Here is a 20207-nt window from a genome sequence, read left to right as displayed (position 1 = left end):
AATAAGATTAATGACCACTAGTCAACACAATGGTGGCTACAGCTCTGGAAATCAAATCAAGAGCCACACCATAAGCATTAAAGGATTTGATTTTGCTTACGCTAAAGTCACTGGCATCAAGTCACACTTATCAACAACATGGTGTCCATAAAATGGAAACATTTATAGTACTGAGGAGTGCAGAGACATATTTGTGTTGGTGAGCTTCTGGTTTACAAGAACATGAACAGCGTGAAGAGAGAAGCTGCACAGTCACCTCTGATGCTGAACGTGTCACTTTTCTCCTCACGATATCCACATTTCTGAAGACTGCAGTTTTCTGTGAGCATGAAATTATTGTTTTAATAAAGGGGAGATACTGTTACAGTAAAAAATGACAAGAAGAGAACGCTAAGCCTTGATGATTCAAAGAATGTGTAAACAAGGAACGAACCAAAAACTACCAGGCACCATTAGAAAAGTAGCAATCTGCATAGCAGACTGGAGAAGTGTCCAGTGGACACAATACAATACTTTCTTTTCCACCAGCTCACAGGTCCATCAAAGTAATGTAGAAACAAACAACCTGTGTTGCCTTTGTGGCAGAAATGATGTCTGAATGTCTGAATGCTGACATCAAGTTTAATACACTGTTTTCCAGCAAAGCCACACCCTTCATTAAGTTTAATTCCATTATTTGCCCCAACTACACTGGACATGAATGAAACTCTGTGCATATGTCCAGGACAAAGGATTGGAGGTCTCCACTTCTGAGTTTGAACCCTAATTATCATTATAACTGTGTTTGATTAACGCAGTTTGAGAAACTCTCTGTAAATACTGTCCAAGATTAGATTAACACGGATAACCTTGAGAATTCTGATCACTGATAATGATAACTTATTACTGTAATCGTGACATAAATTTTCATACCATTTCATTGGTAAATATGACATCTCAAAACATTACAGGAGTGGTGGAGGAGGTGGAGGTGAAGTGCAGGTTGTTTGTCATAAACGGTCCAGTGATGTGCATTTGAAAATAAAACACATTTTTTACACTACAAAGTTATATTCAAGACAGAATTTAATTTACACAAGTGTTAAAAAAGAAATTTAAAAAGACAGGCTGTACATGGTGAGCAGTTATACCTGAAGTCTCGAGGGTCATAGTGGTTGAGGCTTTGATTTTTAGGACATTACATCAACCAAGCTGACTGTTCATCTTTGTGGTATCAATGTTGTGTTATTCAAAAACATTTCCATTTGAGAAAAATATGGATCCTTCCAGATTTATAGTAAAACACCTGAATCCATAAAACTACACTCCAATGAAAAGCATATAAAGAAAATGTATCACAGTGATAGGGCGGCAATACCAGTCTACTCAGAAGGACAGAAACAAAAAGGGATCACTGACCAGGATCGTTTTCTCACTGTGACATGCCAACATTGACTCACATTCAACCACATTTAACAAATGGAAGGAATTTAGAAAAGGTGGAGGAAAGTGCTAATTATAAAAAAACGTTTTTTACCAAAAACATCCTGTGATCAGTATTGTGATCTATTGTATGTGTGGATTTTACCTGAGTAGATTACATTCTGCTGCTTTCCTCAAATGGCTCATGGCTGCCCTCTATAGGACACTTTTCTGTCAGTTATATCAAAACAGACATAAAGACAGGACTTTTTTCACTCTGGCGTGATATTTGAAAATGACAACATTGTTTGATTACAGGAGGATTTCGTGGACTAGACAGCCACTGGATGGACGAGTGCTGGAGCTGCCACTGGTGTGGCGGGAGGAGACGCTTTGCCTTTGTAGCCCAGTGACAGGATGTGTTTCTGCAGGTGTGTGATCCACTGCTCTTGGACAGACAGAGGTCCATGAAACACCTCTTCACAGAACCTGAACAGCAGCACAGAGAGGAGAGTGTGACCTTGAATTAAATAATGTGCAACAGTTTCATTTATCAATGCTTTTGTAAGAGACTGAATTATGATTCATCGTTTAGTTGTCGAAATTAACACCCTGAACTTACAGTTGTTCCTTTTGCTTCCACTTAAATGACTTTAATAATCAGGGGTTCTCATTTTTTTTCTCAGCCAAGGACATAAGACATAAAATGAACCAAGGACCCCCTCACATATGTCCCTTGGAATAATTTGCCCAATTTTTACACTTAATAATTTTGAATTATGAAGTGCTTCACAATTCAGGATCAAAAGAAAAGGTCATTAACAGGGACAAAATGTCAATAAAAAGAATGACAGAATTCATAACACATTAATAATTTAAAATGAAGTTAAATAAATATGTAGTAAAATATGTATTTGAGTGACACGCACACACATTTGTAAAAAAAGAAAAAAGAAAATCCTTATCATTTTTACCCAGACACATGCCTTTGTGCCTGAACAAGTGAAAGGTAAAAAGGTGCCTCAAAATGTTAAAGTCAAACCTTTTATATTCTCTATCTTTTTGTTCCAATTCTTCAGTGAAGCTACGAGTGTAACATTCAAACGCCTTGTTTTTTAATGGAAATATTCTGGATGTCTTGTGCATAATTTTGTACTCCTTTCCCAAAAATTCAGTCTGGGATATTTGGATTCTTTGGGTCTGTACTAGAATTTAAAATAAAGTTGTATGGGTTTGAGTGATATTTGGCAGCACAGTTTGTAAAGAATGTGCCACTAGCAGGCCACTGCTCCTCTTGTAGTTAAGAACACAAAGCATTTAACTAAGTTGAGTATGGTTTTTGAAGGGTGGGTGTGTGACCTGGCGATCTAAGATGTTGATCCATGGTTTGAGTCTGTTTCTCCTCATTTCCTGTCGACTCTCAAACAGATTCTTTAATACTTGACAATGCAAGCTGCTGAAAATGATGCTGTATGGTTCAGTCTGACTTGCATTAAAATTCTTTCCATTATGAAGGATATTACTTGATCTGTTTTTTAACACAGAAAACCTATTGGTCTATTACTCCAAACTGCATTATTCACTGAATACAAGAGGAATGTGATTATACATTATATAGACTGACCTGCACTTAAGGGAGTAGACTTTGCCAACCAGTTTGACCAGCGGTGTTAGTGGGGGCTTCGGCAGCATAGCGGGGATGCTGCCTGACCGTGATGGTTGCTGGGAATTTTCTTCCCGTGCAGGTGCTCCATGTTTTGGTGGATGGACCCCTGAAACCACACAGAGTGGTGTTAGAGTAACATGGAGAAAAGAAAGAAAGAAAGAAAAAAAAAAATATATATATATATATATATAATTTCTGTATCCAACTAGCGTTCTCTCTCACCCCTTGGGGAGCGCACACTGTGGTCGCCGTGGGCTGCAGAAGGCCGTGTGTGGCCTTGTGATTGTCTGGATGAGCCAGAGTCCTCTCTGCGCATCTTGTGCTCAGGGTGCTGCACCGAAGGCTTCATGCTGCTGCCAGTCACAGAGTCAGAGTCTGTGGACAGAGAGGGCGATGCTGCAGCTCTCTGGGACTGAAAGAAATCAATATAAAGTGAATTAGAATTAATTTTGCTTAATATGTCATTTGTGTGTATATGAATCCTAATGAGGAATTATTTTAAACATATGTCACCCACCTTCTTGATGTAAAGGTCTCCCGTACGATAGCGTCGGGTTATTGCTGATACCTTGACTGGGTCCCTCCGGATCAACTCACTGAGGAGCTCGATTGGCGAAGTCGCTCCGTCTGCCTTCCACTCAATCAGTCCCAGTTGTCGGAGGTGGGCTCGCGCGTGACTGGCCAGAGCCTTTCGGTTTTCAAAATCAAATCCGCAAAGCTCACAGGATGCGTCTGTCACAAAGAAAATTAGCAATTTTGAAACATTTGGAATCGATATCCAGTCAAATCAATAGTCTAATCAGTGTAAGTCAAATGCTTGCTTTGCACAAAATCCAGAATGTGTGGAGGCAACTTTGTGTTGTGGGATCACCTCATGAAGAAAGATGACATGAGTTTTTTAAGTATAAGGCTGATTATTCTATGTTTTTCTTACAACAAATCCAGCCTAAAGACTGTAACCAACCATGGTTGCAGCGAGGCAAACTTTTGTCATAATTCACCAGATGTGCTGAAGAAATTTCAACTCTGTAGGATGTACGGCTGAGTTTTAGAAGTTTGGATTGTGATCCATCTATGAATTTAGATTTGTTGTAGTAAGTCACACCCACCCAATAATTTTCTTTTTTCCAAATTTCATGCATCGACTCATTCACTGAGGAAAGGGGCTCCGTCTTCACTTTAGAAACTTGATTTTAACTTAATCTAGTGATCTGATGGCACAAAAGTTGTGTAGCGTGACCAAGGTTTTAAACATAGTAGTGATGGATTAGAGACAGACAGAGAGAGAAGATTAAAACATTGCTTGCTACATATTTATTCTTACTGAACATGTGCAATACTTAAATATTCGCTTTTTACTCTTAAGTTCTATGGCACTTAAACTAACACCTATCACATATTTTTATCACACATTTTAATTTCATCAAAAAACTACAGCTTCTGTTATTTGGATGTTTTCATATTTCATATTTTTTTTAGCCATATTGTGATTTCGATCATATTAATTGTGCAGCCCTACTCCAAGCCCATGCTCATTTCAGTGAAGAGACATGTCGGAGTACAACAGTGTCCATCACTACTGTATAACAACATGTTTGTTAAACTGACATAAAGAGCCTTTACAGTGGTGTTAATGTCTTACCTGTATGTGAGGCCCCACTCTTGCTGGCTGGGGATTTCTCTTTCATGGAGTAATCAAGTGGTGACATGCCAGGTTTGGTGGCTGGTTCCCCTGACTGGAGGCTGTCCTGGACCCTTTTTGAGCCTTGAGGGGTCCATGTGGCTTTGCCTGGTGACCCACTGGACTCTTTCCTGCCTTCTGCACCATGCATCATGACTTCTTTGAGGAGATCAATTGGCGATGTTTTGATTGACCAGTTGAGACCGAGGTGGCGCAGATGGGCGCGGGCGTGGCATGACAGGGCTTTGCGGGTCTCGAAAAGCTGTCCACAGAAATCGCAAAGGACTGTTGGCAGGGATTGTACATCTGTGGAGGACACTGAGAAGCCGTGGAAATAGAATTAAGAGGTTGCATCCAAACTTTGGTGAGCCAACAAACAAATTAATAAATGCAAAAACTTTTTTTATTACTATGTCACAGCTGCTGAGAGTATGAATAACCAATGAACTCAGCTTGGTCATGTAATAATAAAACGTAGTTCAAGCAACTTATTTAGTATAAAGGCTCTTGGCTTTACCTGCATCGAGAGGCTTTGAACCCACAGCAGCTATAGGAGACTTCTGTGCTGGAGGACTGCAGTTAGTGCTGGAACCCTCCGCTTGAACAGACACCTCAATCTCCACAGGCTCAGGCTTAGGCTTCCTATGAAGGGGGTCCACAGCTAGCCGAAAGCCCTTCTTAGCCTTTGGGGCCCTGTTAACAAAAGGTTGAGGGGTGCACTTTGCAGGGCTTGGGGAGAGGGACGGGGTGATCCGTGACTGGCCTGGAGCTGGAGACAGAGCACGGGCTGCAGGAGATGGTGCTGAAGACGAGCTGGTTGTGCTGTCCGTTTTGGGGGGGTGTATGGCTTCTACCATGCCGCTTCTGACCAGCTCCTGAAGTGTGTCAATTGCAGAGCTTTTCCCCACCAGGTCAACCACTCCGATCTGACGCAGGTGACAGCGTGCATGGCAGGCCAGGCCTTTACGATTCTCAAACTGCTCCCCGCACAGAATACAGATACAATCCTCTGACATTTTAGCCCGTTTGCTGGGAGGAGACTCAGATGGAGAAGAGAGACTGATGGGATGTTTGGAGGAGGATCTAGGGGGACTGTTTGATGTGGGTTTGTCCGGTTGCTTGCTGCTGATGGGTTTGAGGTCCTCCTCCTCCATGATCTGGTAAAGCAGGTCAATAGGGCTACCCTTGATGTCGCTCTCAGGGACTCCAATCTGGCGCAGATGGGCCCGAGCATGACTGGACAGACCTTTGCGCGTCTCATACCAGCAGCCACAAAGTTGGCACACATGGACTTCATCGTTGGTGTCTGGAAAAAAAACAAAAGAGAAGTAAAAAAGGTATTCAATCCCAATGAGACAATGCCATCATGTTAACTTTTCAAAAACATTATGTTAAGAACTACTGGGAATCACGAGGAATCATCTATTCAGAATTCAGCAGTGGTGTCACAATTTCAATATTAAATGACAAAATCGACTGAAATGAGTTTTCAATTTCAATAATCAAAATTAAACCACTGCCACCTCAAAGATGACACAGTCTTAAAGAAGAATTTGAAAATGTAAATGACACTTGTCAGAGTACAAAACTAATGATCTGTCAGTACCGATTTTACCAATATGGTGGCTGCTATAAGGAATTTTTGAGCTGGAATGATATGATATGAGGACTGTGCAGTAATTTTGCACCAATGTGACAATGCAAAAGTTGTCAGAAGGCTGCTTTCTTACACAAATTAAATTTAAGAATATTTTTTAGATTCCTACATTTTTTATTTAACATGTTAAATAATTAAACATATACACTGTCAACCAATTGTTTATATTGGGGCTGAAGAATTTTGAAAAAATATCTAATTGCCATTATTTTGACTGATACTGCAATTGCGACATGATTTGTAATATTAGAGGTAATGATACTTTTGACATCAGTATTCTTATTTTGACTGAAAAACTTTAAAATGACAATGGTGTGATTTTTTTTTTACCAAATTAAGACCTGTACCTCCTGCAATTAGAAAACTACAGAAAGCTATATTGCAATTTCGATAAAATTTCAATTAATTGTGCAGCCCTAGTATAAATGAAGACTGAGAAAATAAAGAATAAATAAAAATAACCATCACTTAGGGGCAGGTTGTCAAATAAAAAGTTTAGTTTCTCTGATATTGATGTATATCATTAAACATATGCCAAAACCAATATATCTGCCATATGTTGATATCGGCCAGTATTTCAGCTGACCAATATATCGGTCGGACTCTACTTAAAATCAAATGTCAAATCAAAACATGGATTTGGAGAATTGTGATGGCCTACAATTCAGCCATACCTAAGGTGATGGGGGCGTCAGTTTCAAGCGGCGCCCACATTGGCTTGGTGGTGGTTTGGTGTTCTAAAGATGATGAGCTGCTGCCTTCACTTGCTCTGGACTCAACCAGCTTAAGACCAGAGGGGGACAAGGAGAGGAGAGGGGTTGATGACTCTTTCAGTCTGACTGGAGATCCCTGATGATCCACCTTCTGCTGAGTTGTCATGACTCTACTCCCTGCTTTATAGGAGGCACTCCTATCTTCTGGTTCTGAAGGTGTCCTGGACTCCTGATGGGAGGATTTTTTGGGCGAGCTCAGCCCAGCTACAGACGAATCTGCTTTGAAATAAGGCAGGGAGCCGTCTCTTTCCTGGATAAGCTGGTAAAGGAGGTCAATGGGAGCTCCGCTGCTTTCTGACAATGTCACACCAAGCTGCCGTAAGTGGAGGCGGGCATGGCTGGACAGCCCTCGCCGTGTCTCAAAGTATGTTCCACAGACCTCACATATGACTGGCTGTGGGGTTGCTGTGGGGAAGTTCAGATGGGAGATTATCATTACAACTTGGAGGAACTTCAGTCAGTGTCTGTAGTCAATTAAATTACATTTTGGGAGCTTGTGAGGTAACAAACACTAATTTGCTTCTAGACTTCATAACTTTTATTTATTCAAATTAGATTTGATGACAATGTGAGGGACAATGAACCAGAATCAGCAGGATTTTTTCACTCTCAAGATACAAATTCTGATACCTAAACTCAGGTTATCTGTTGATACCAAATACTGATCCAGTACCACTTCACCATTATTCTCAAACTTAAAATCTGCAGCACATCTGTATCACACTGTGTGGAATTCATTGGGGTCCCTTTTCTGTAAGGCAACATGAGACCAGAGATTGCTGTAGCACTAAAAACTGAGAAGGTTGCCCAGAACGACCAAAATTAATGACAATGATGATAATATCAATTGATCCTGTGCTTCATGTAAGTCATTCACATCTGGTGAAGTGTTATCTACCACTAAATGAATGAAAATTATATTAAATAAGGCTAAATAAGAAATTTTCAAGGCAAAGAGTCTTACCTTGTGAGTCCATGTCTGCTGAGAATGTTGAAGGTTTATTTTGGGAACTGACAGAGTTGTCTTCCTGTGGATCCTGTGTTACAAAACAAAGAGGATGATATAAATTTAAATATTAATCAACTTTGAAAATGTAATATTAGTGTTACAGTATTGACTTGACTTAATCAAAAAGCCTGTTGCTCTGACAGACAGCCAACCTAAAAATAACATTAGGGATACAGATTTTTTGCCCAGCTAGCATGGAAGACTGATAATTACCTGCTTCTTATGGCTGACACAGATAATTTCTTATTTTATCTTTTAAGAAGAACTTAATATAACCTGGAATTTATGCACAGCTGAGGGTAAGAAAGATTTAGTGAGCAAAGATGGATGATTTAATATTTCATATGATATGAATAAAATCAAATATCACTATATATATATATATATATATATATATATATATATATATATATATATATATACATACACACACACACATATATATATTATTTATTTTTATTTATTTATTTTTTTACCAAAAACTGTGACAACATTATAGGGATGACTGTTGCTGCTTTCACAAGATATTGCCACAATGACACAATTTTTGATAAATAATCATCAGTAATGTTAATATAATGACTAAGTGGATAAAGGCAAAACAGAACAGCCAAAATAGTCTGATAAGTCCAGAAAATGACATCACTTTACTGTAATGCAGCCTTTAAAATAAAGAAAAAACAACACTTATGCCATATCATGATATAATCATATCCAATATCTAGTCTCCTATCATGACACCATATAATATCAATATATTGCCCAGCCTTAGGCCATGGAATTCATATTAAATGCTTTGTCATTATCTGTTAAATCAGTAGTAATCAATAGTAATAAAAAAATATTTATTTTCTATAATTCCATTATCAGAATAAATAACTTCATATTAATTACATTTCAGGGCCAATATTTATTGTGCATTTCTAAACTGTACAATGATTCAACATGATTGAAACTTTTTGAAAAAAATGTAGCCTGTAAAGAAATATCTTTGCAACCTTGGATTGCAGCGTGTAACACTATTCACTATTAGAGAAATTTCCCAAATTGTATCGGTCGCACTTGTTTCTCTTTGAGCATAACTGCATATTTGTAGGTGGTTAAAGCACTGTGTGAGAGACTCAAAGAGACACTCATGAGAGACTTTAGTCCAGCATGCAGTCAGTGGTGATGTGTATACTACTTCGCCCTGACTGATGAATACTGCTCTTTTGGTGCGTTTACAGTTGATAACTTTGTACCTGGAGACTTGTGTGGGTTTCCCCTACCTGTCTCATTCCTGCCTGGCTCTTTCTTCCTTGTTTTACCGCCTTTTCTCTACGGCGGTCTGATCCCCCTGCACCATTGTTGTCCGAGTGTTCAGCAGAGCACGACTTATCGGCGGCGAAAACAGACGGAATAGCTTCAGGTTTTAGTCTGTTGGTCCGGCGCACCACTAGCCTGTCCGACTCAAAAGTCTTCTCCTCTATGTAATCTTCCTCCACAAAATGGTCACTGCAGACCCTGGGGTCAGTGCCTTTCGGTCGGCTCTCTCTCTTCAGTGCCGCGAGCCACCTCAGCAGGACAGCGCTCCGTTTCACGGGCAGTGTGTGAAAGTGGATCTTCCTCTGATTGGCTTTAACCCTATAAAACTCATTTTTACACCCAGGAGCAATACAATAATGCCCCCCCTTTTGTCTTCCTCTGTCCTGTGGCTCCTCAGACTCCATCTTTCACGGTCTCACGTTGTGTCCGCTGAACCCAGCCAAGCAAACCAACCTCGTGACATCACAGGTTATAGTACTGCAAGATGACGGCGCTGTTGCTACGTAAGATATACCCATAAACGGGGCTTCCTATTCTTTTATACATTTGCATGTGTCGTGTTTGTTATATAATTGTTAGTTAGAGTGTAAACCCGTTCAATAAATCATCTTAATAATTGGCTGACTGCTTCATATCAACTTATGGCCAACTTAGGATACCTTTGTTCCATCATTTGTTATGCTACGGAAGCATGCTAACATTAACTGCATGTTAGCTTAAATTACATGTTATTTGATCAACAGCGACTATCTACGCTGCTGATCAAATTACACACTGTAATGGAAAACAAACTACAATTATAAATAACAAATAAAAGTTAATTTACCTAAAAGCTCGAACAAACTGCTTCAGTACATCAGTTGACTCCTACTGACAAGCTTAGCGGAAGTAGTGATGGTCCACACAGTCCCGATGCAGGTTTCCTTTCAAAATAAAAACACCTATGCTCGAGCGTCAGGTGACCAACTGTGCCCCCTAGTGACCAAAGCCGGCCAGACTGCTATTCTGTTCATATTATGTTGTCCTTGACAATGAAGACTATTGTCAGTTAGAATAGGAACAGCTACAGATATAAACTATGTACACAGAGGAACATTTTAAATGATTTAATTAAACATGAATCTGTTTCACCTTGAATATCCCATTTGTATGCATTCATAAAGATGATGGTGTGTTTTTTCAAACAGTATTTTAGACAAAATTAGATTTTTGATTAAAAAAATAAGTTAAATAAAAATTTGGCGGCTCCCTGCAGTAACTGAAGAGGCCCTAGAGGTCACAGCATATGACCCACTAGAACTGTGTGTTGGTGGCTGTATTGCAGAGACCCTGTTAAAATGATGCTTGTTCAGATAAACAAAGAAATTACAAAAGAGCAAGGACTGGTCAAACCAGATTAGTCATTACAGGAAAAGTAGCAATTGGGGGGAAAAGAAATGAGGAATAACAATATGGCAGGCAGCTGTTCTAAGATATAAAACTAAATGTAATGTATAGAAAAAGATAAACATAGATAGTTTGAATATTCTCATATTACTCTGCCCTTTCTTAATAATAACATAAGTACAGATGGTCTTTCTCCTTGTCATAGATCACATTCACATAAAAATTTAGCAGTACATACTCAAAAACAGCCACACTTGATGACAGTCTTAACATAAATATTACTTGGTAAATTCATACTGTCACACTATTTTGCCTCTATGATTGGAATTTTCTTAAACTTAATTATATTTAAGCACATTTTAAACCATTGCCCAGAGGATTTTAGTTTCATTCCATACACTTAAGTATACATCTGCTTTAGATCTAGAATCAATAGGATTTGTCCAAGATGTTCATAAACACTCCAGAAAGATACCAGGACGTCCTGAGCCCAGCAAAATAATGAGAAATATAAGGAAATACAGGCAGAGGACAGGATATCTACTGACATAGACACCACAAGGCACTTATGGTGGGTCATAAGTGATGCTTGAAAGTGATCATGGTTATGAGTCAATACATTGGTTTTCAGGAAGAAGTTGCACATTATGTTTTTAATGTAGTAATTTAATGTAGTAGTAGTAGTAGTAGTAGTAGTAGTAGTAGTAGTGGTAGTGTAATGGTTTCTTTAAATTAAATTTCCCTTTATGATCCTTGTCATTTTAACTTCATATAAATAACTTATGTACATTTAAAGATAATAGTTTATTTTTGGCTTTATAAATGACAGATAATGTTTTAAATCGACTCAATTTTCAGTTTCAACTTGATAATTATTAATTATAATTAACATTCTTAATGCACTACTACTACTACCACGTACAGTGTAGCGGATTAAAAGTTACAATGTGTCCTTCATATAGTCCAAAAGTTTAATCATATGTCAGCATTTACTTTGAAGGAAGTGGATTTAACTTCCGGAGGCCACGGCTAGCCCCGCCTACTTCTTGCGCGCAGCCGTCCCGTCCTCCTCTGTGAGTGCTCTCTCCTCCTGCCAACAGCAGACCCTCACTCTGCCAACTTCTCCTCGGCTTTACTGAAAGACAGGTGAGTCTGAAAATGGTCCGTCTGTGTCTTTCTTCATCGTCAGAAGTTCACGTTACGTCTGCACGGCTCTGCCAGCAGCAGCAGCAGGTGTTAAGCCTGGACGCAGAAGACACAGAAGAAACCGGTTTAGTACATTAAGCTAACGTTAAGCTAGCCAGGCAGTGCGGGTCAGCGGCTCCCCTCCTTCGTAAGAACTTGGGCCTGTTTCTGGCTCTTTCTTTGTCCCCGTGCAGCGGCTCGCAGCACAGACTGGCTGGTCAATGCCCCCTCGCCGGTTGACTTTGAATGGAAAGCTTTGAGCTTCACCGCTGAACTTTGACCGAGTAATGTCGGCCGTCGTTTATACCTCCGTAAATCATTCAAGGCGACAAAGGATCGTTGCCCTTTGTCTGTTTTTGACTGACGACAAAGACAGACCAACGAGGACTTTTGTTTCTATGTACATCTTGTTCATTGTAGCCATTAAAAGTACCTCATAGCAGCTGCGAAGGCCTTGATGGATCAACACTGTGTGCAAACTTAATTATATACTGCATTACAATGTGACTGCAATGATTAAAACTGCAATTAATTAAAAATAATATGGTACATATCCACTAAGGTGGTTAGTGCTTATCATGGTTATGTAAGCTTCTTTGCAGACCATTGTTCCCTGCTGTTGAACATGACTTGCATGTGACTTAGAGTGGTTTGCTTAACTGAACACTCTTTTGTGCAGTGCACCAATTATCAAAGCACTGCAAAGCCTGGGTGTCTCCCGGTGTGTCTACTTGATATTTTAGGCCAAAGCTGTAACAATTAATTGATTTATTAATTACCTGTCTACTATTAATCGCCTATTTTGATTATCAGTTAACTGGCTTTAGTATATAATTTTTTTAAGAAAGGGAAAAAAAATCGAAATATTCTAAATTTCAGCTTTGTAAATGTGGTCATTTTCTGGTTTCTGTACTACCATGACAGTAAATTCAGTATCTTTAGGTTGTAAACAAGACATTTGAGGATGTTGCCATGGGTTTTTGGAGTTACTGAGACATGTTTCACCATTTTGTGACATTTTATAGATTAAAAAAATAAGATAATAATAATAATGATAATAATAATAATAATAAATCTATTGACAAAATCTAGAAAATTGAATCATGCTTGAGCAACATTTTAGATTATTTCCCAGAGAATTCCACATTTTCACTCCCTATACAGAAATACACATTTTAATTTAATTTCCTTCTATGATCAGTAGTATTTGAAATTAATATTAACAACTTCTGTACATTTTTAGGTAATAGTTTATTTCTGGTTTTATATATGACTGTTAATGTTTTTAAATAAACTAAATATTTAATTTTCAACATGTGATTTAATAAACAGTCTGTGATTAATTGATTAAGCAACTCATTGTCAGCTATTCTCATAATGATTTAATTGGCTTGGAATATTTTTTTTCCTAAGAAATAAAGTTAAAATTGATTCCAGCCTTTTAAATGTGAATATTTTCTTTTGTCTTTACTACCCTGTGACAGTAAACTTAATATTTTTGGGTTGTAAACAAAAGAAGACATTTGAAAACATCACATTGGGATTTGGGAAAGACCGAGATATGTTTAACATTTTTCTGACATGTTATAGACCAGGGGTCTTAAACTCAAATTGGCTTTGGGCTACTGACGGTATTGTCATCTCATACGAGGTGACACTTCAACTTTCAGGTACTGCAAGGAGGCCTGATATTTCTAAACATCCACTCATGTTTCTAGATATTTTCATCATCCTAAACCAAAAAAATGCAAACAGCAGTTTCTCTACATTTTTATATATGTTAATTTAGCCATACATTGGACAAACACAACTCTTCTGTCACTTTGGTCATTAATACCCCTGATGAAAATGGCAGAGATGGCTGGCAGTTTGAAACACATTACAGACCAAACAACTGAAATCATCAATGAAAATAATCATTAGATGCAGCCCTAGTCTAAAGTCATATTTGTTCTTTGGCTCACGTTGCCCGAGGGTTTTGTTCCTATCAGAGCTCCACGTGGTGCCTCAAGCTCCACCCAACTAAACTTACGTATGAGCATCAGGAATATTCCAGTAACTATATGTGCTGTCTCTCTCAGTCATTTGCAACCAACACCATGTCTGCTGGAAATGCTAGAATTGGCCAGCCTGCCCCAGACTTCACCGCCACTGCTGTAGTGAATGGACAGTTCAAGGACATCAAGCTGTCAGACTACAGAGGTAACAGTTTTACTTCTCATAGGTTTTCTACACAAGTAACAGTAGAGGTTATTGCATTATTTGTTATCTGATATCCTCAGACCTGCACTTCATGAGTAACAGTGTCTTGGGGGGTATCTAATGTGGGTTGAGTAGAGGCAATGCTTGCCTCACGTTCTTCCTTCTCTGCTCCTCAGGAAAGTATGTGGTCTTCTTCTTCTACCCCTTGGACTTCACATTTGTGTGTCCCACTGAGATCGTGGCTTTCAGCGACAGGGCAGAGGAGTTCCGCAGTGCTGGCTGCGAGGTTATTGGCTGCTCCATAGACTCCCATTTCAGTCACTTGGCATGGTGAGAAATCCTGCTCACTGGAAGAAATGATGAGTTTTACTGTAACTTCTGTGGTTGCATGCAGTGGGAACAAGACGGTTGGAATTGTACAGAGACAACAGGACTGAGCAGTGCTGATTTGTTCATGTAATTATTTTGCAGGGAAACTGAGCCTGTTAAATACTGACGCTATGTAGGAAAATATAAAAATCAAATAAGAAATTGGTGTCAGATTATTAAATAACTGAGATGAGGCACTGACTAATTATTCAGTTGATAATGTGGTTTTTTTTGGCAGATCTGAGAGAACACCGCCCAGTTATCAGGTTATCTCCTGTCACTGTGCTTCTTCTGCGTAGTCTTGATAAGTTCTGAGTCCTGATATAATGAGTAGAGTTAACGGTCTCTTAATCAGTCTGCACTTTCTAGAAGGAGTCAAACTGAAAGGAATTTGAATGACATAATGAATCACTTTTACATTTCTGGGTGTAGTGTGTTTTTAGTTTTAAATATAACATTTTATGAGTTTAGGGTGAGTCTTTCCCTCAGTTGGATCATGCTCTAATGTCACTGTAGTTTTAAGGCACATCTTCATGCTAGGAAAGCTGTTGTCCTTATATATTAAATGTCATACATAAGGTGTTTTTCAGTTTACAGCAGTTATTTGTCCACTGCTACAACATAGACAGTTTGTTTTCTTCTGTTTAGGTAACTTTGGAGGCCCTCATTGTGCAATATGACTTTAGTTTTACAACCACATTTGGCCATAAAGTACCCCAACATGCACTGAATCTTGACAAGGATTTTAAAATCAGATTTTTTTTCTGAGCTACTTATAAATTGTCAGTGTATGACTACGGTAGTTTGGCAGTCAGCATGACTCCAGTTTGGAGAAGTGGAGAGGGGCACCAGCACAGAAGCTGAGCAATATATTGCTGTGAATAGGGTCACCAACCAAAGGTATTTCAGCCACCTAAAAAATGAATCAATCAGTAAGGTTCGATTCAGTTGCATGCTACATTTGGAATATTTTCACCGTTTTACTTTGCCATCATACAGCCATTTCTTATGCTAAATCATGGATGAAATCAGCAATTTTACCCTTCAGGACAAACTAACAGATAACTGTTCATATGTTCTGCTAAGTAAATTACTGATTTTACCCATGGAGACTTTGATTGGTTTGATGCGAGGAACATTTGGCTTATGTAATAGTGGTTTCCCATCAAAAAGGCTGTCTGATGGCAAGGTAAAGTGGTGACAATATTGTAAATGTAGCATACACTGTAGTAAAAAGTTTTGCTTAAATACCTTTTTGCTGAACCTGTCCACAGCAGTTCATTGCTTACCTTCTGTACTATTGTCCCACTCTGTTTCTCCAAACTGGGGGTACGCTAGCCACCATCTATTGTAGCTAATACACTGACTATCGGTAAATACTTCATACAGCTCCACATTAAATAATCCAAACAATGTTTTTATTGTACATCAAAGTAAGACTAACACTGTGTAAGGTTGGTGGCCTTTGTCCGCTTAAACTAAATGGGTTGTGATTTGCTAATTATATTGTCATTTTGATCCTACAGGATCAACACACCAAGGAAGCAGGGAGGTCTGGGTAACATGAATATCCCACTTGTGGCAGACCTCACCAAGACCATCGCCAGAGACTATGGTGTGCTGAAGGAGGATGACGGCATTGCATACAGGTCAGGCAGACGGCTTATGTCACTTACTTGAGAGAGCATGGTAGAAGATAATGTTCACTCTGATCTATGATTACCACTATAATGACTAAACTAAACGATTTGTACCTTTCAGGGGTCTGTTTGTGATCGATGATAAGGGCATCTTGAGGCAGATCACCATCAATGACTTGCCTGTGGGTCGCTCTGTGGATGAGACTCTGCGCCTGGTCCAGGCCTTCCAGCACACTGACAAACACGGAGAGGGTGTGTAAAGTCTTTGGAAATACTTTAGATAATTTTGATTATTATTTAATGGCAGTGCACTGCTGTTTGCTGAATGGGATCAGCAACAAAATGTATTTTAGCCAACTAAAAATAATTCCACCAAAAAAAGAACAATACAAGTGTAAGTCTACACTATATTTTTGATATTTACACCTCTTAACTTTGCCGTCTGGCAAGCTTTTGTGATCGAGAACTGCATTGTATGAGCTGAATATCGCTCTTTCCAAGCCAGCCAAACTCTGCGGGTGAAATCAGAAATTTTACCTTGCAGAACACAGGAGTTGCTGATCCACTGCTGCCTCGATCTGTTACGTTTGAGTCATTGTGTGATTTATGTGAATCTGAACTATCTTTTCAAAACACAGAAGTCACACAACAGCACTAACAAAATGATTGGTTGGTTTGGAGAGAGCAATATTTGGGTTGTACAGTTTACCATCAGAAAAGGCTGTGATGGTATGGTAAAGCAGTAAAAATATTCTAAATATAGTGTACCCTTAAACTAATATTGATACTGACTGATATTTTAGGTTGGTAAGATACCTTGTTGGTACAAGCACATCTAATAGAAACAAACTGCTTATGTTTGGTTTATTTATTTATTTATTTTTTTAATGTTATGTCATTTTAGATATATTGCACTACACATCTCACACCCAGCATGTATATTATTTTACCTGTAGCTGTAAACTGACAGGGGAGGTTTAGATAACTTTGTCCACATGGCCCTGTGTTATTAGTTTAGCCTCCCTGGTATTTACTCATGTACTTTTTTTCTCAGTGAAGTTCAGTGTCTGTCCTTTGCACCTTGTGGTAAACTTTGTCCCCTCTCCCTCTCCACACAGTGTGTCCTGCTGGCTGGAAACCTGGGAGTGACACCATCATCCCCGACGTTGAGAAGAGCAAAACCTTCTTTTCCAAGCAGTAAATGTGAAGGTCTTCTAGCTGATTTCCTAACAGTAGCACTTGCCTTCAAATAAGAGGTGTCCCTATGAAGCAGTATCTCATGGCGTCCAATCTAATATATTAAACTCAACAAATTTTCAGAACATGTTAGATAAATCCTTTGTTGCAAATCTTATCTTTGTACGTCCAATGTACAATTGGCGACCTCATAGTCTCAAGCACTGAAAGTATTGTTTTGTTCCTTTTTTTCAGTAAAAGTACCAACATTTTCCTTGCTGTCTTCAAATATTTGCTACCATCTTTATTAAAACAGTGGGAAAATTGTGACTAAGTGTGGTGTTTTTTTGTCTAATAACAGGATTGCTGTACATTGTTAAAGTCATTCCACTTATGACCTCTAGGTGGTGACATAAATCTTCCTGAATCTGTTCTTGGTCCCTGCTTGTTTAGTAACTTCACAACTTGAAAGTTTTATGCCAGTAGACGTTTTTGGAATAAACTTGTTGTGTTAGTCCTGGGCCCAGTGCCTGGCAGAGGATCTGAGTACGTCACAAGGCTGCTTAGTCTTTGTTAATGTTGGAGTTGTTGTGGTTTGACTCAGCACAACAACCAAGCATTGCCAAATGACACTGCAGCTCATTGGGAAAGAGTGGATTGTTGGATATGATTTAACACAGACCTGCATGACTCTCCCAACTACAGATAATAGTCAACCGTATGTATCCCATTATGTTTTCTTTAATGCTTTTCCAGAGTAATGACTAACATTTTTTCCCCATTTGTTGTTGAAGTAACATTGGATGACACCTGAGTAACTAGTCCATGTATGATTTTACTTAAGTAAAAACACAGTGGGATATATTATTAGTCTTCAGATAAAATAATCCTCATTTTGTGTTGAAGTTTATATAATTTATTGGACAATTCCTGTTATAGTAGATCCTACATATTTTCCACCTCTTCTCAGCATTTCTGCCTGCTTTTCTTTGGCACTAATGGACCTTTTCATGGTAGTTATATTTATATGAAATAGCAGGGTAAACACAGTTACCAATGATAGTAATTAAGGCTCTGTTAGTGTTAGGGCATAAGTGTTGTCTTTTCTGTAATTTTCTGTGCTTACTGGACTGTTCTATTATTTGACTTTACCCATTTAGTCATTATATCCACATTACTGTTGATTATTTGTCAAAAATCTCAGTGTCAGAGTTTTGTGAAAGCACCATTATCCATATTGCCCAGTCCCAAACAACTTTTTATACTGTTGGATAGTTTTATCTTCCTTAGTGTATTGTTTTCTATATGATCATCATATGTTTGCATTAAGAACTTACATAATTCAGGGTGCCCTATAGCTCAGTTGGAAGAGCGTGTGCTCCATGTACTGAGGCTGTTGGTTCTCTGCAGTGGTTGCTGGTTGGACTCCTGCGTGTCATCCCCCCTCTCTCTACCCCCTCTCCTGTCATATCTTCAGCTGTCCCTATCAAAATAAAGGCAAAAGCCAAAAAAAAACTTTAAAAAAAAAATAATTACATGATACATAAAGTGTGCATATTGAGATATTATATATTGAATAACCTGAAAATATCAAGATACTATAAGCTATATCACCCAGCCCTACACTGTAAAACAGGAATTTAGTGGAATCAACTAAGCTTTTCTAGTTAGTGCAAATGTTTTATTAATCTCACTTAATTTATAATTTTTAGTTTTTATTTTTAGACCATTTTGCAGTTTACTAACATGAGATGTTGTGACATAAAGCTGATGGGAACTTTGTGTCTTTGATACATGTTAAGACAAATCTTGGTCGTTTCTTTTCATAATAATGAAAACAACGCAAACAGTTACTAAAGTCAGTGTCTAATTCATATTCCTGTCCACTTAATTGATTCAACTTGTTATTTTAAGTTTCTTGAACTTTAACTTTTTCTCAGGTTCATGTAACTCAATTGCTTTTTTTTTTATTTTCAAACCTACCAAAGTCATTCATAAGATGACTTTCATCTAATCACTCCACTCATGCTCAGGTAACTCATATTTTTAAGACACCCGTGGAACTTGCATTTGAAGTTGAACCTGCATAAAATAATTCACAGTGTAGTTTGTGTAGAACCTTTCTAGTGAGCCAGTCTGCACGACAGCAGCACCCCAACCTCTGTTTAACCTGAATGGAACGGAACCTTAATTATCATCACCGGTAACACTCGTGTTTACGCCACTACTTCATGTCGAAATGTCTGCTGTGAAAAAAAAAGCTCTATTCTTGTCAGTTCAGAAACACAGAAAGTCCGCTCTGCGTTTTGTGTGGAACTTTTTTCGAACATTTTTCCTGAGCTAGAGTTCTCGCGAGTTGTTTTGGGAAACTGAAAGCAGAATGGGGAAACTCCCTTCACTCGAATGAACCACTCATTGACAAACCTTCATTTACACACACACACGTTGTGGTGTGAAGGGGGCGAGAAGGGGAGAGCGCCGCACTTCTGACGGGCAATGTAGGAGGGAGTTCCCGGAAACCTTTTCGTGATGTGACGTTTGCCAGCAAAATTGACCATATATGGACTGACGTATGTACGTCAATACGGAAACAATCCTACGCTGGGACGTCTCCAACGTCAAGCAACTACTGCTGCTGCTGTAAACTTGAATTGCTGACCAACGAGATGTGGTTAAGTTAACAGGAATCACTATGCGACTTCCTAAGAGGTGACGTTTTTAAATACACATAACCTCAATAACAAACACCACCACATA

At 38.7% G+C, this 20207-nt stretch overlaps 2 protein-coding genes across 3 annotated transcripts; one reads left to right on the top strand and one right to left on the bottom strand.

The window, feature by feature from the left end:
* Positions 1–1047: 1047 nt before the first annotated feature.
* Positions 1048–8302, bottom strand: LOC146330362 (protein Wiz-like). 2 transcript variants are annotated; one of them, XM_084715885.1, is made up of 8 exons: positions 8143–8302; positions 7080–7583; positions 5266–6054; positions 4710–5066; positions 3585–3799; positions 3290–3479; positions 3026–3173; positions 1048–1890 (listed from the first exon to the last, which is right to left on the bottom strand). In XM_084715885.1, exons 1-8 carry the CDS (start codon positions 8153–8155, stop codon positions 1734–1736), a joined length of 2373 nt encoding a protein of 790 aa, XP_084572011.1. In that variant the 5' UTR covers positions 8156–8302; the 3' UTR covers positions 1048–1733. The 2 variants fall into 2 exon arrangements, with proteins under 2 accessions (XP_084572011.1, XP_084572010.1); XM_084715884.1 differs by lacking the exon at positions 8143–8302 and having other exon boundaries at positions 7080–7614.
* A 3576-nt stretch (positions 8303–11878) lies between these two features.
* Positions 11879–17780, top strand: prdx2 (peroxiredoxin 2). Its single transcript, XM_084715889.1, has 6 exons — positions 11879–12024; positions 14145–14265; positions 14442–14595; positions 16161–16283; positions 16396–16526; positions 17393–17780. The coding sequence occupies exons 2-6, from the start codon at positions 14163–14165 to the stop codon at positions 17473–17475; spliced, it is 594 nt and encodes a 197-aa protein (XP_084572015.1). The 5' UTR covers positions 11879–12024; positions 14145–14162; the 3' UTR covers positions 17476–17780.
* Positions 17781–20207: the final 2427 nt, after the last annotated feature.

This window comes from Lutjanus erythropterus, chromosome 3 (assembly GCF_056507025.1).
Source record: "Lutjanus erythropterus isolate fLutEry1 chromosome 3, fLutEry1.hap2, whole genome shotgun sequence".
NCBI lineage: Eukaryota > Metazoa > Chordata > Actinopteri > Lutjaniformes > Lutjanidae > Lutjanus > Lutjanus erythropterus.
The sequence above is the reverse complement of the archived record's forward strand: the minus strand, read 5'-3'. Positions and strand labels throughout refer to the sequence as shown.

What these genes read in the sequence shown, in the direction of transcription:
- LOC146330362 (XM_084715884.1), bottom strand. Translation starts at nt 7,614, where the DNA reads ATGATAATCTCCCATCTGAACTTCCCCACAGCAACCCCACAGCCAGTC. An exon ending in TGACGCCCCCATCACCTTAG is followed by an intron (nt 6,055 to 7,079) that starts GTATGGCTGAAT and finishes TTTTTTTTCCAG; the next exon opens with ACACCAACGATGAAGTCCAT. An exon ending in TTCAAAGCCTCTCGATGCAG is followed by an intron (nt 5,067 to 5,265) that starts GTAAAGCCAAGA and finishes ACGGCTTCTCAG; the next exon opens with TGTCCTCCACAGATGTACAA.
- prdx2 (XM_084715889.1), top strand. Translation starts at nt 14,163, where the DNA reads ATGTCTGCTGGAAATGCTAGAATTGGCCAGCCTGCCCCAGACTTCACC. An exon ending in CAAGCTGTCAGACTACAGAG is followed by an intron (nt 14,266 to 14,441) that starts GTAACAGTTTTA and finishes TCTGCTCCTCAG; the next exon opens with GAAAGTATGTGGTCTTCTTC. An exon ending in GATGACGGCATTGCATACAG is followed by an intron (nt 16,284 to 16,395) that starts GTCAGGCAGACG and finishes TGTACCTTTCAG; the next exon opens with GGGTCTGTTTGTGATCGATG.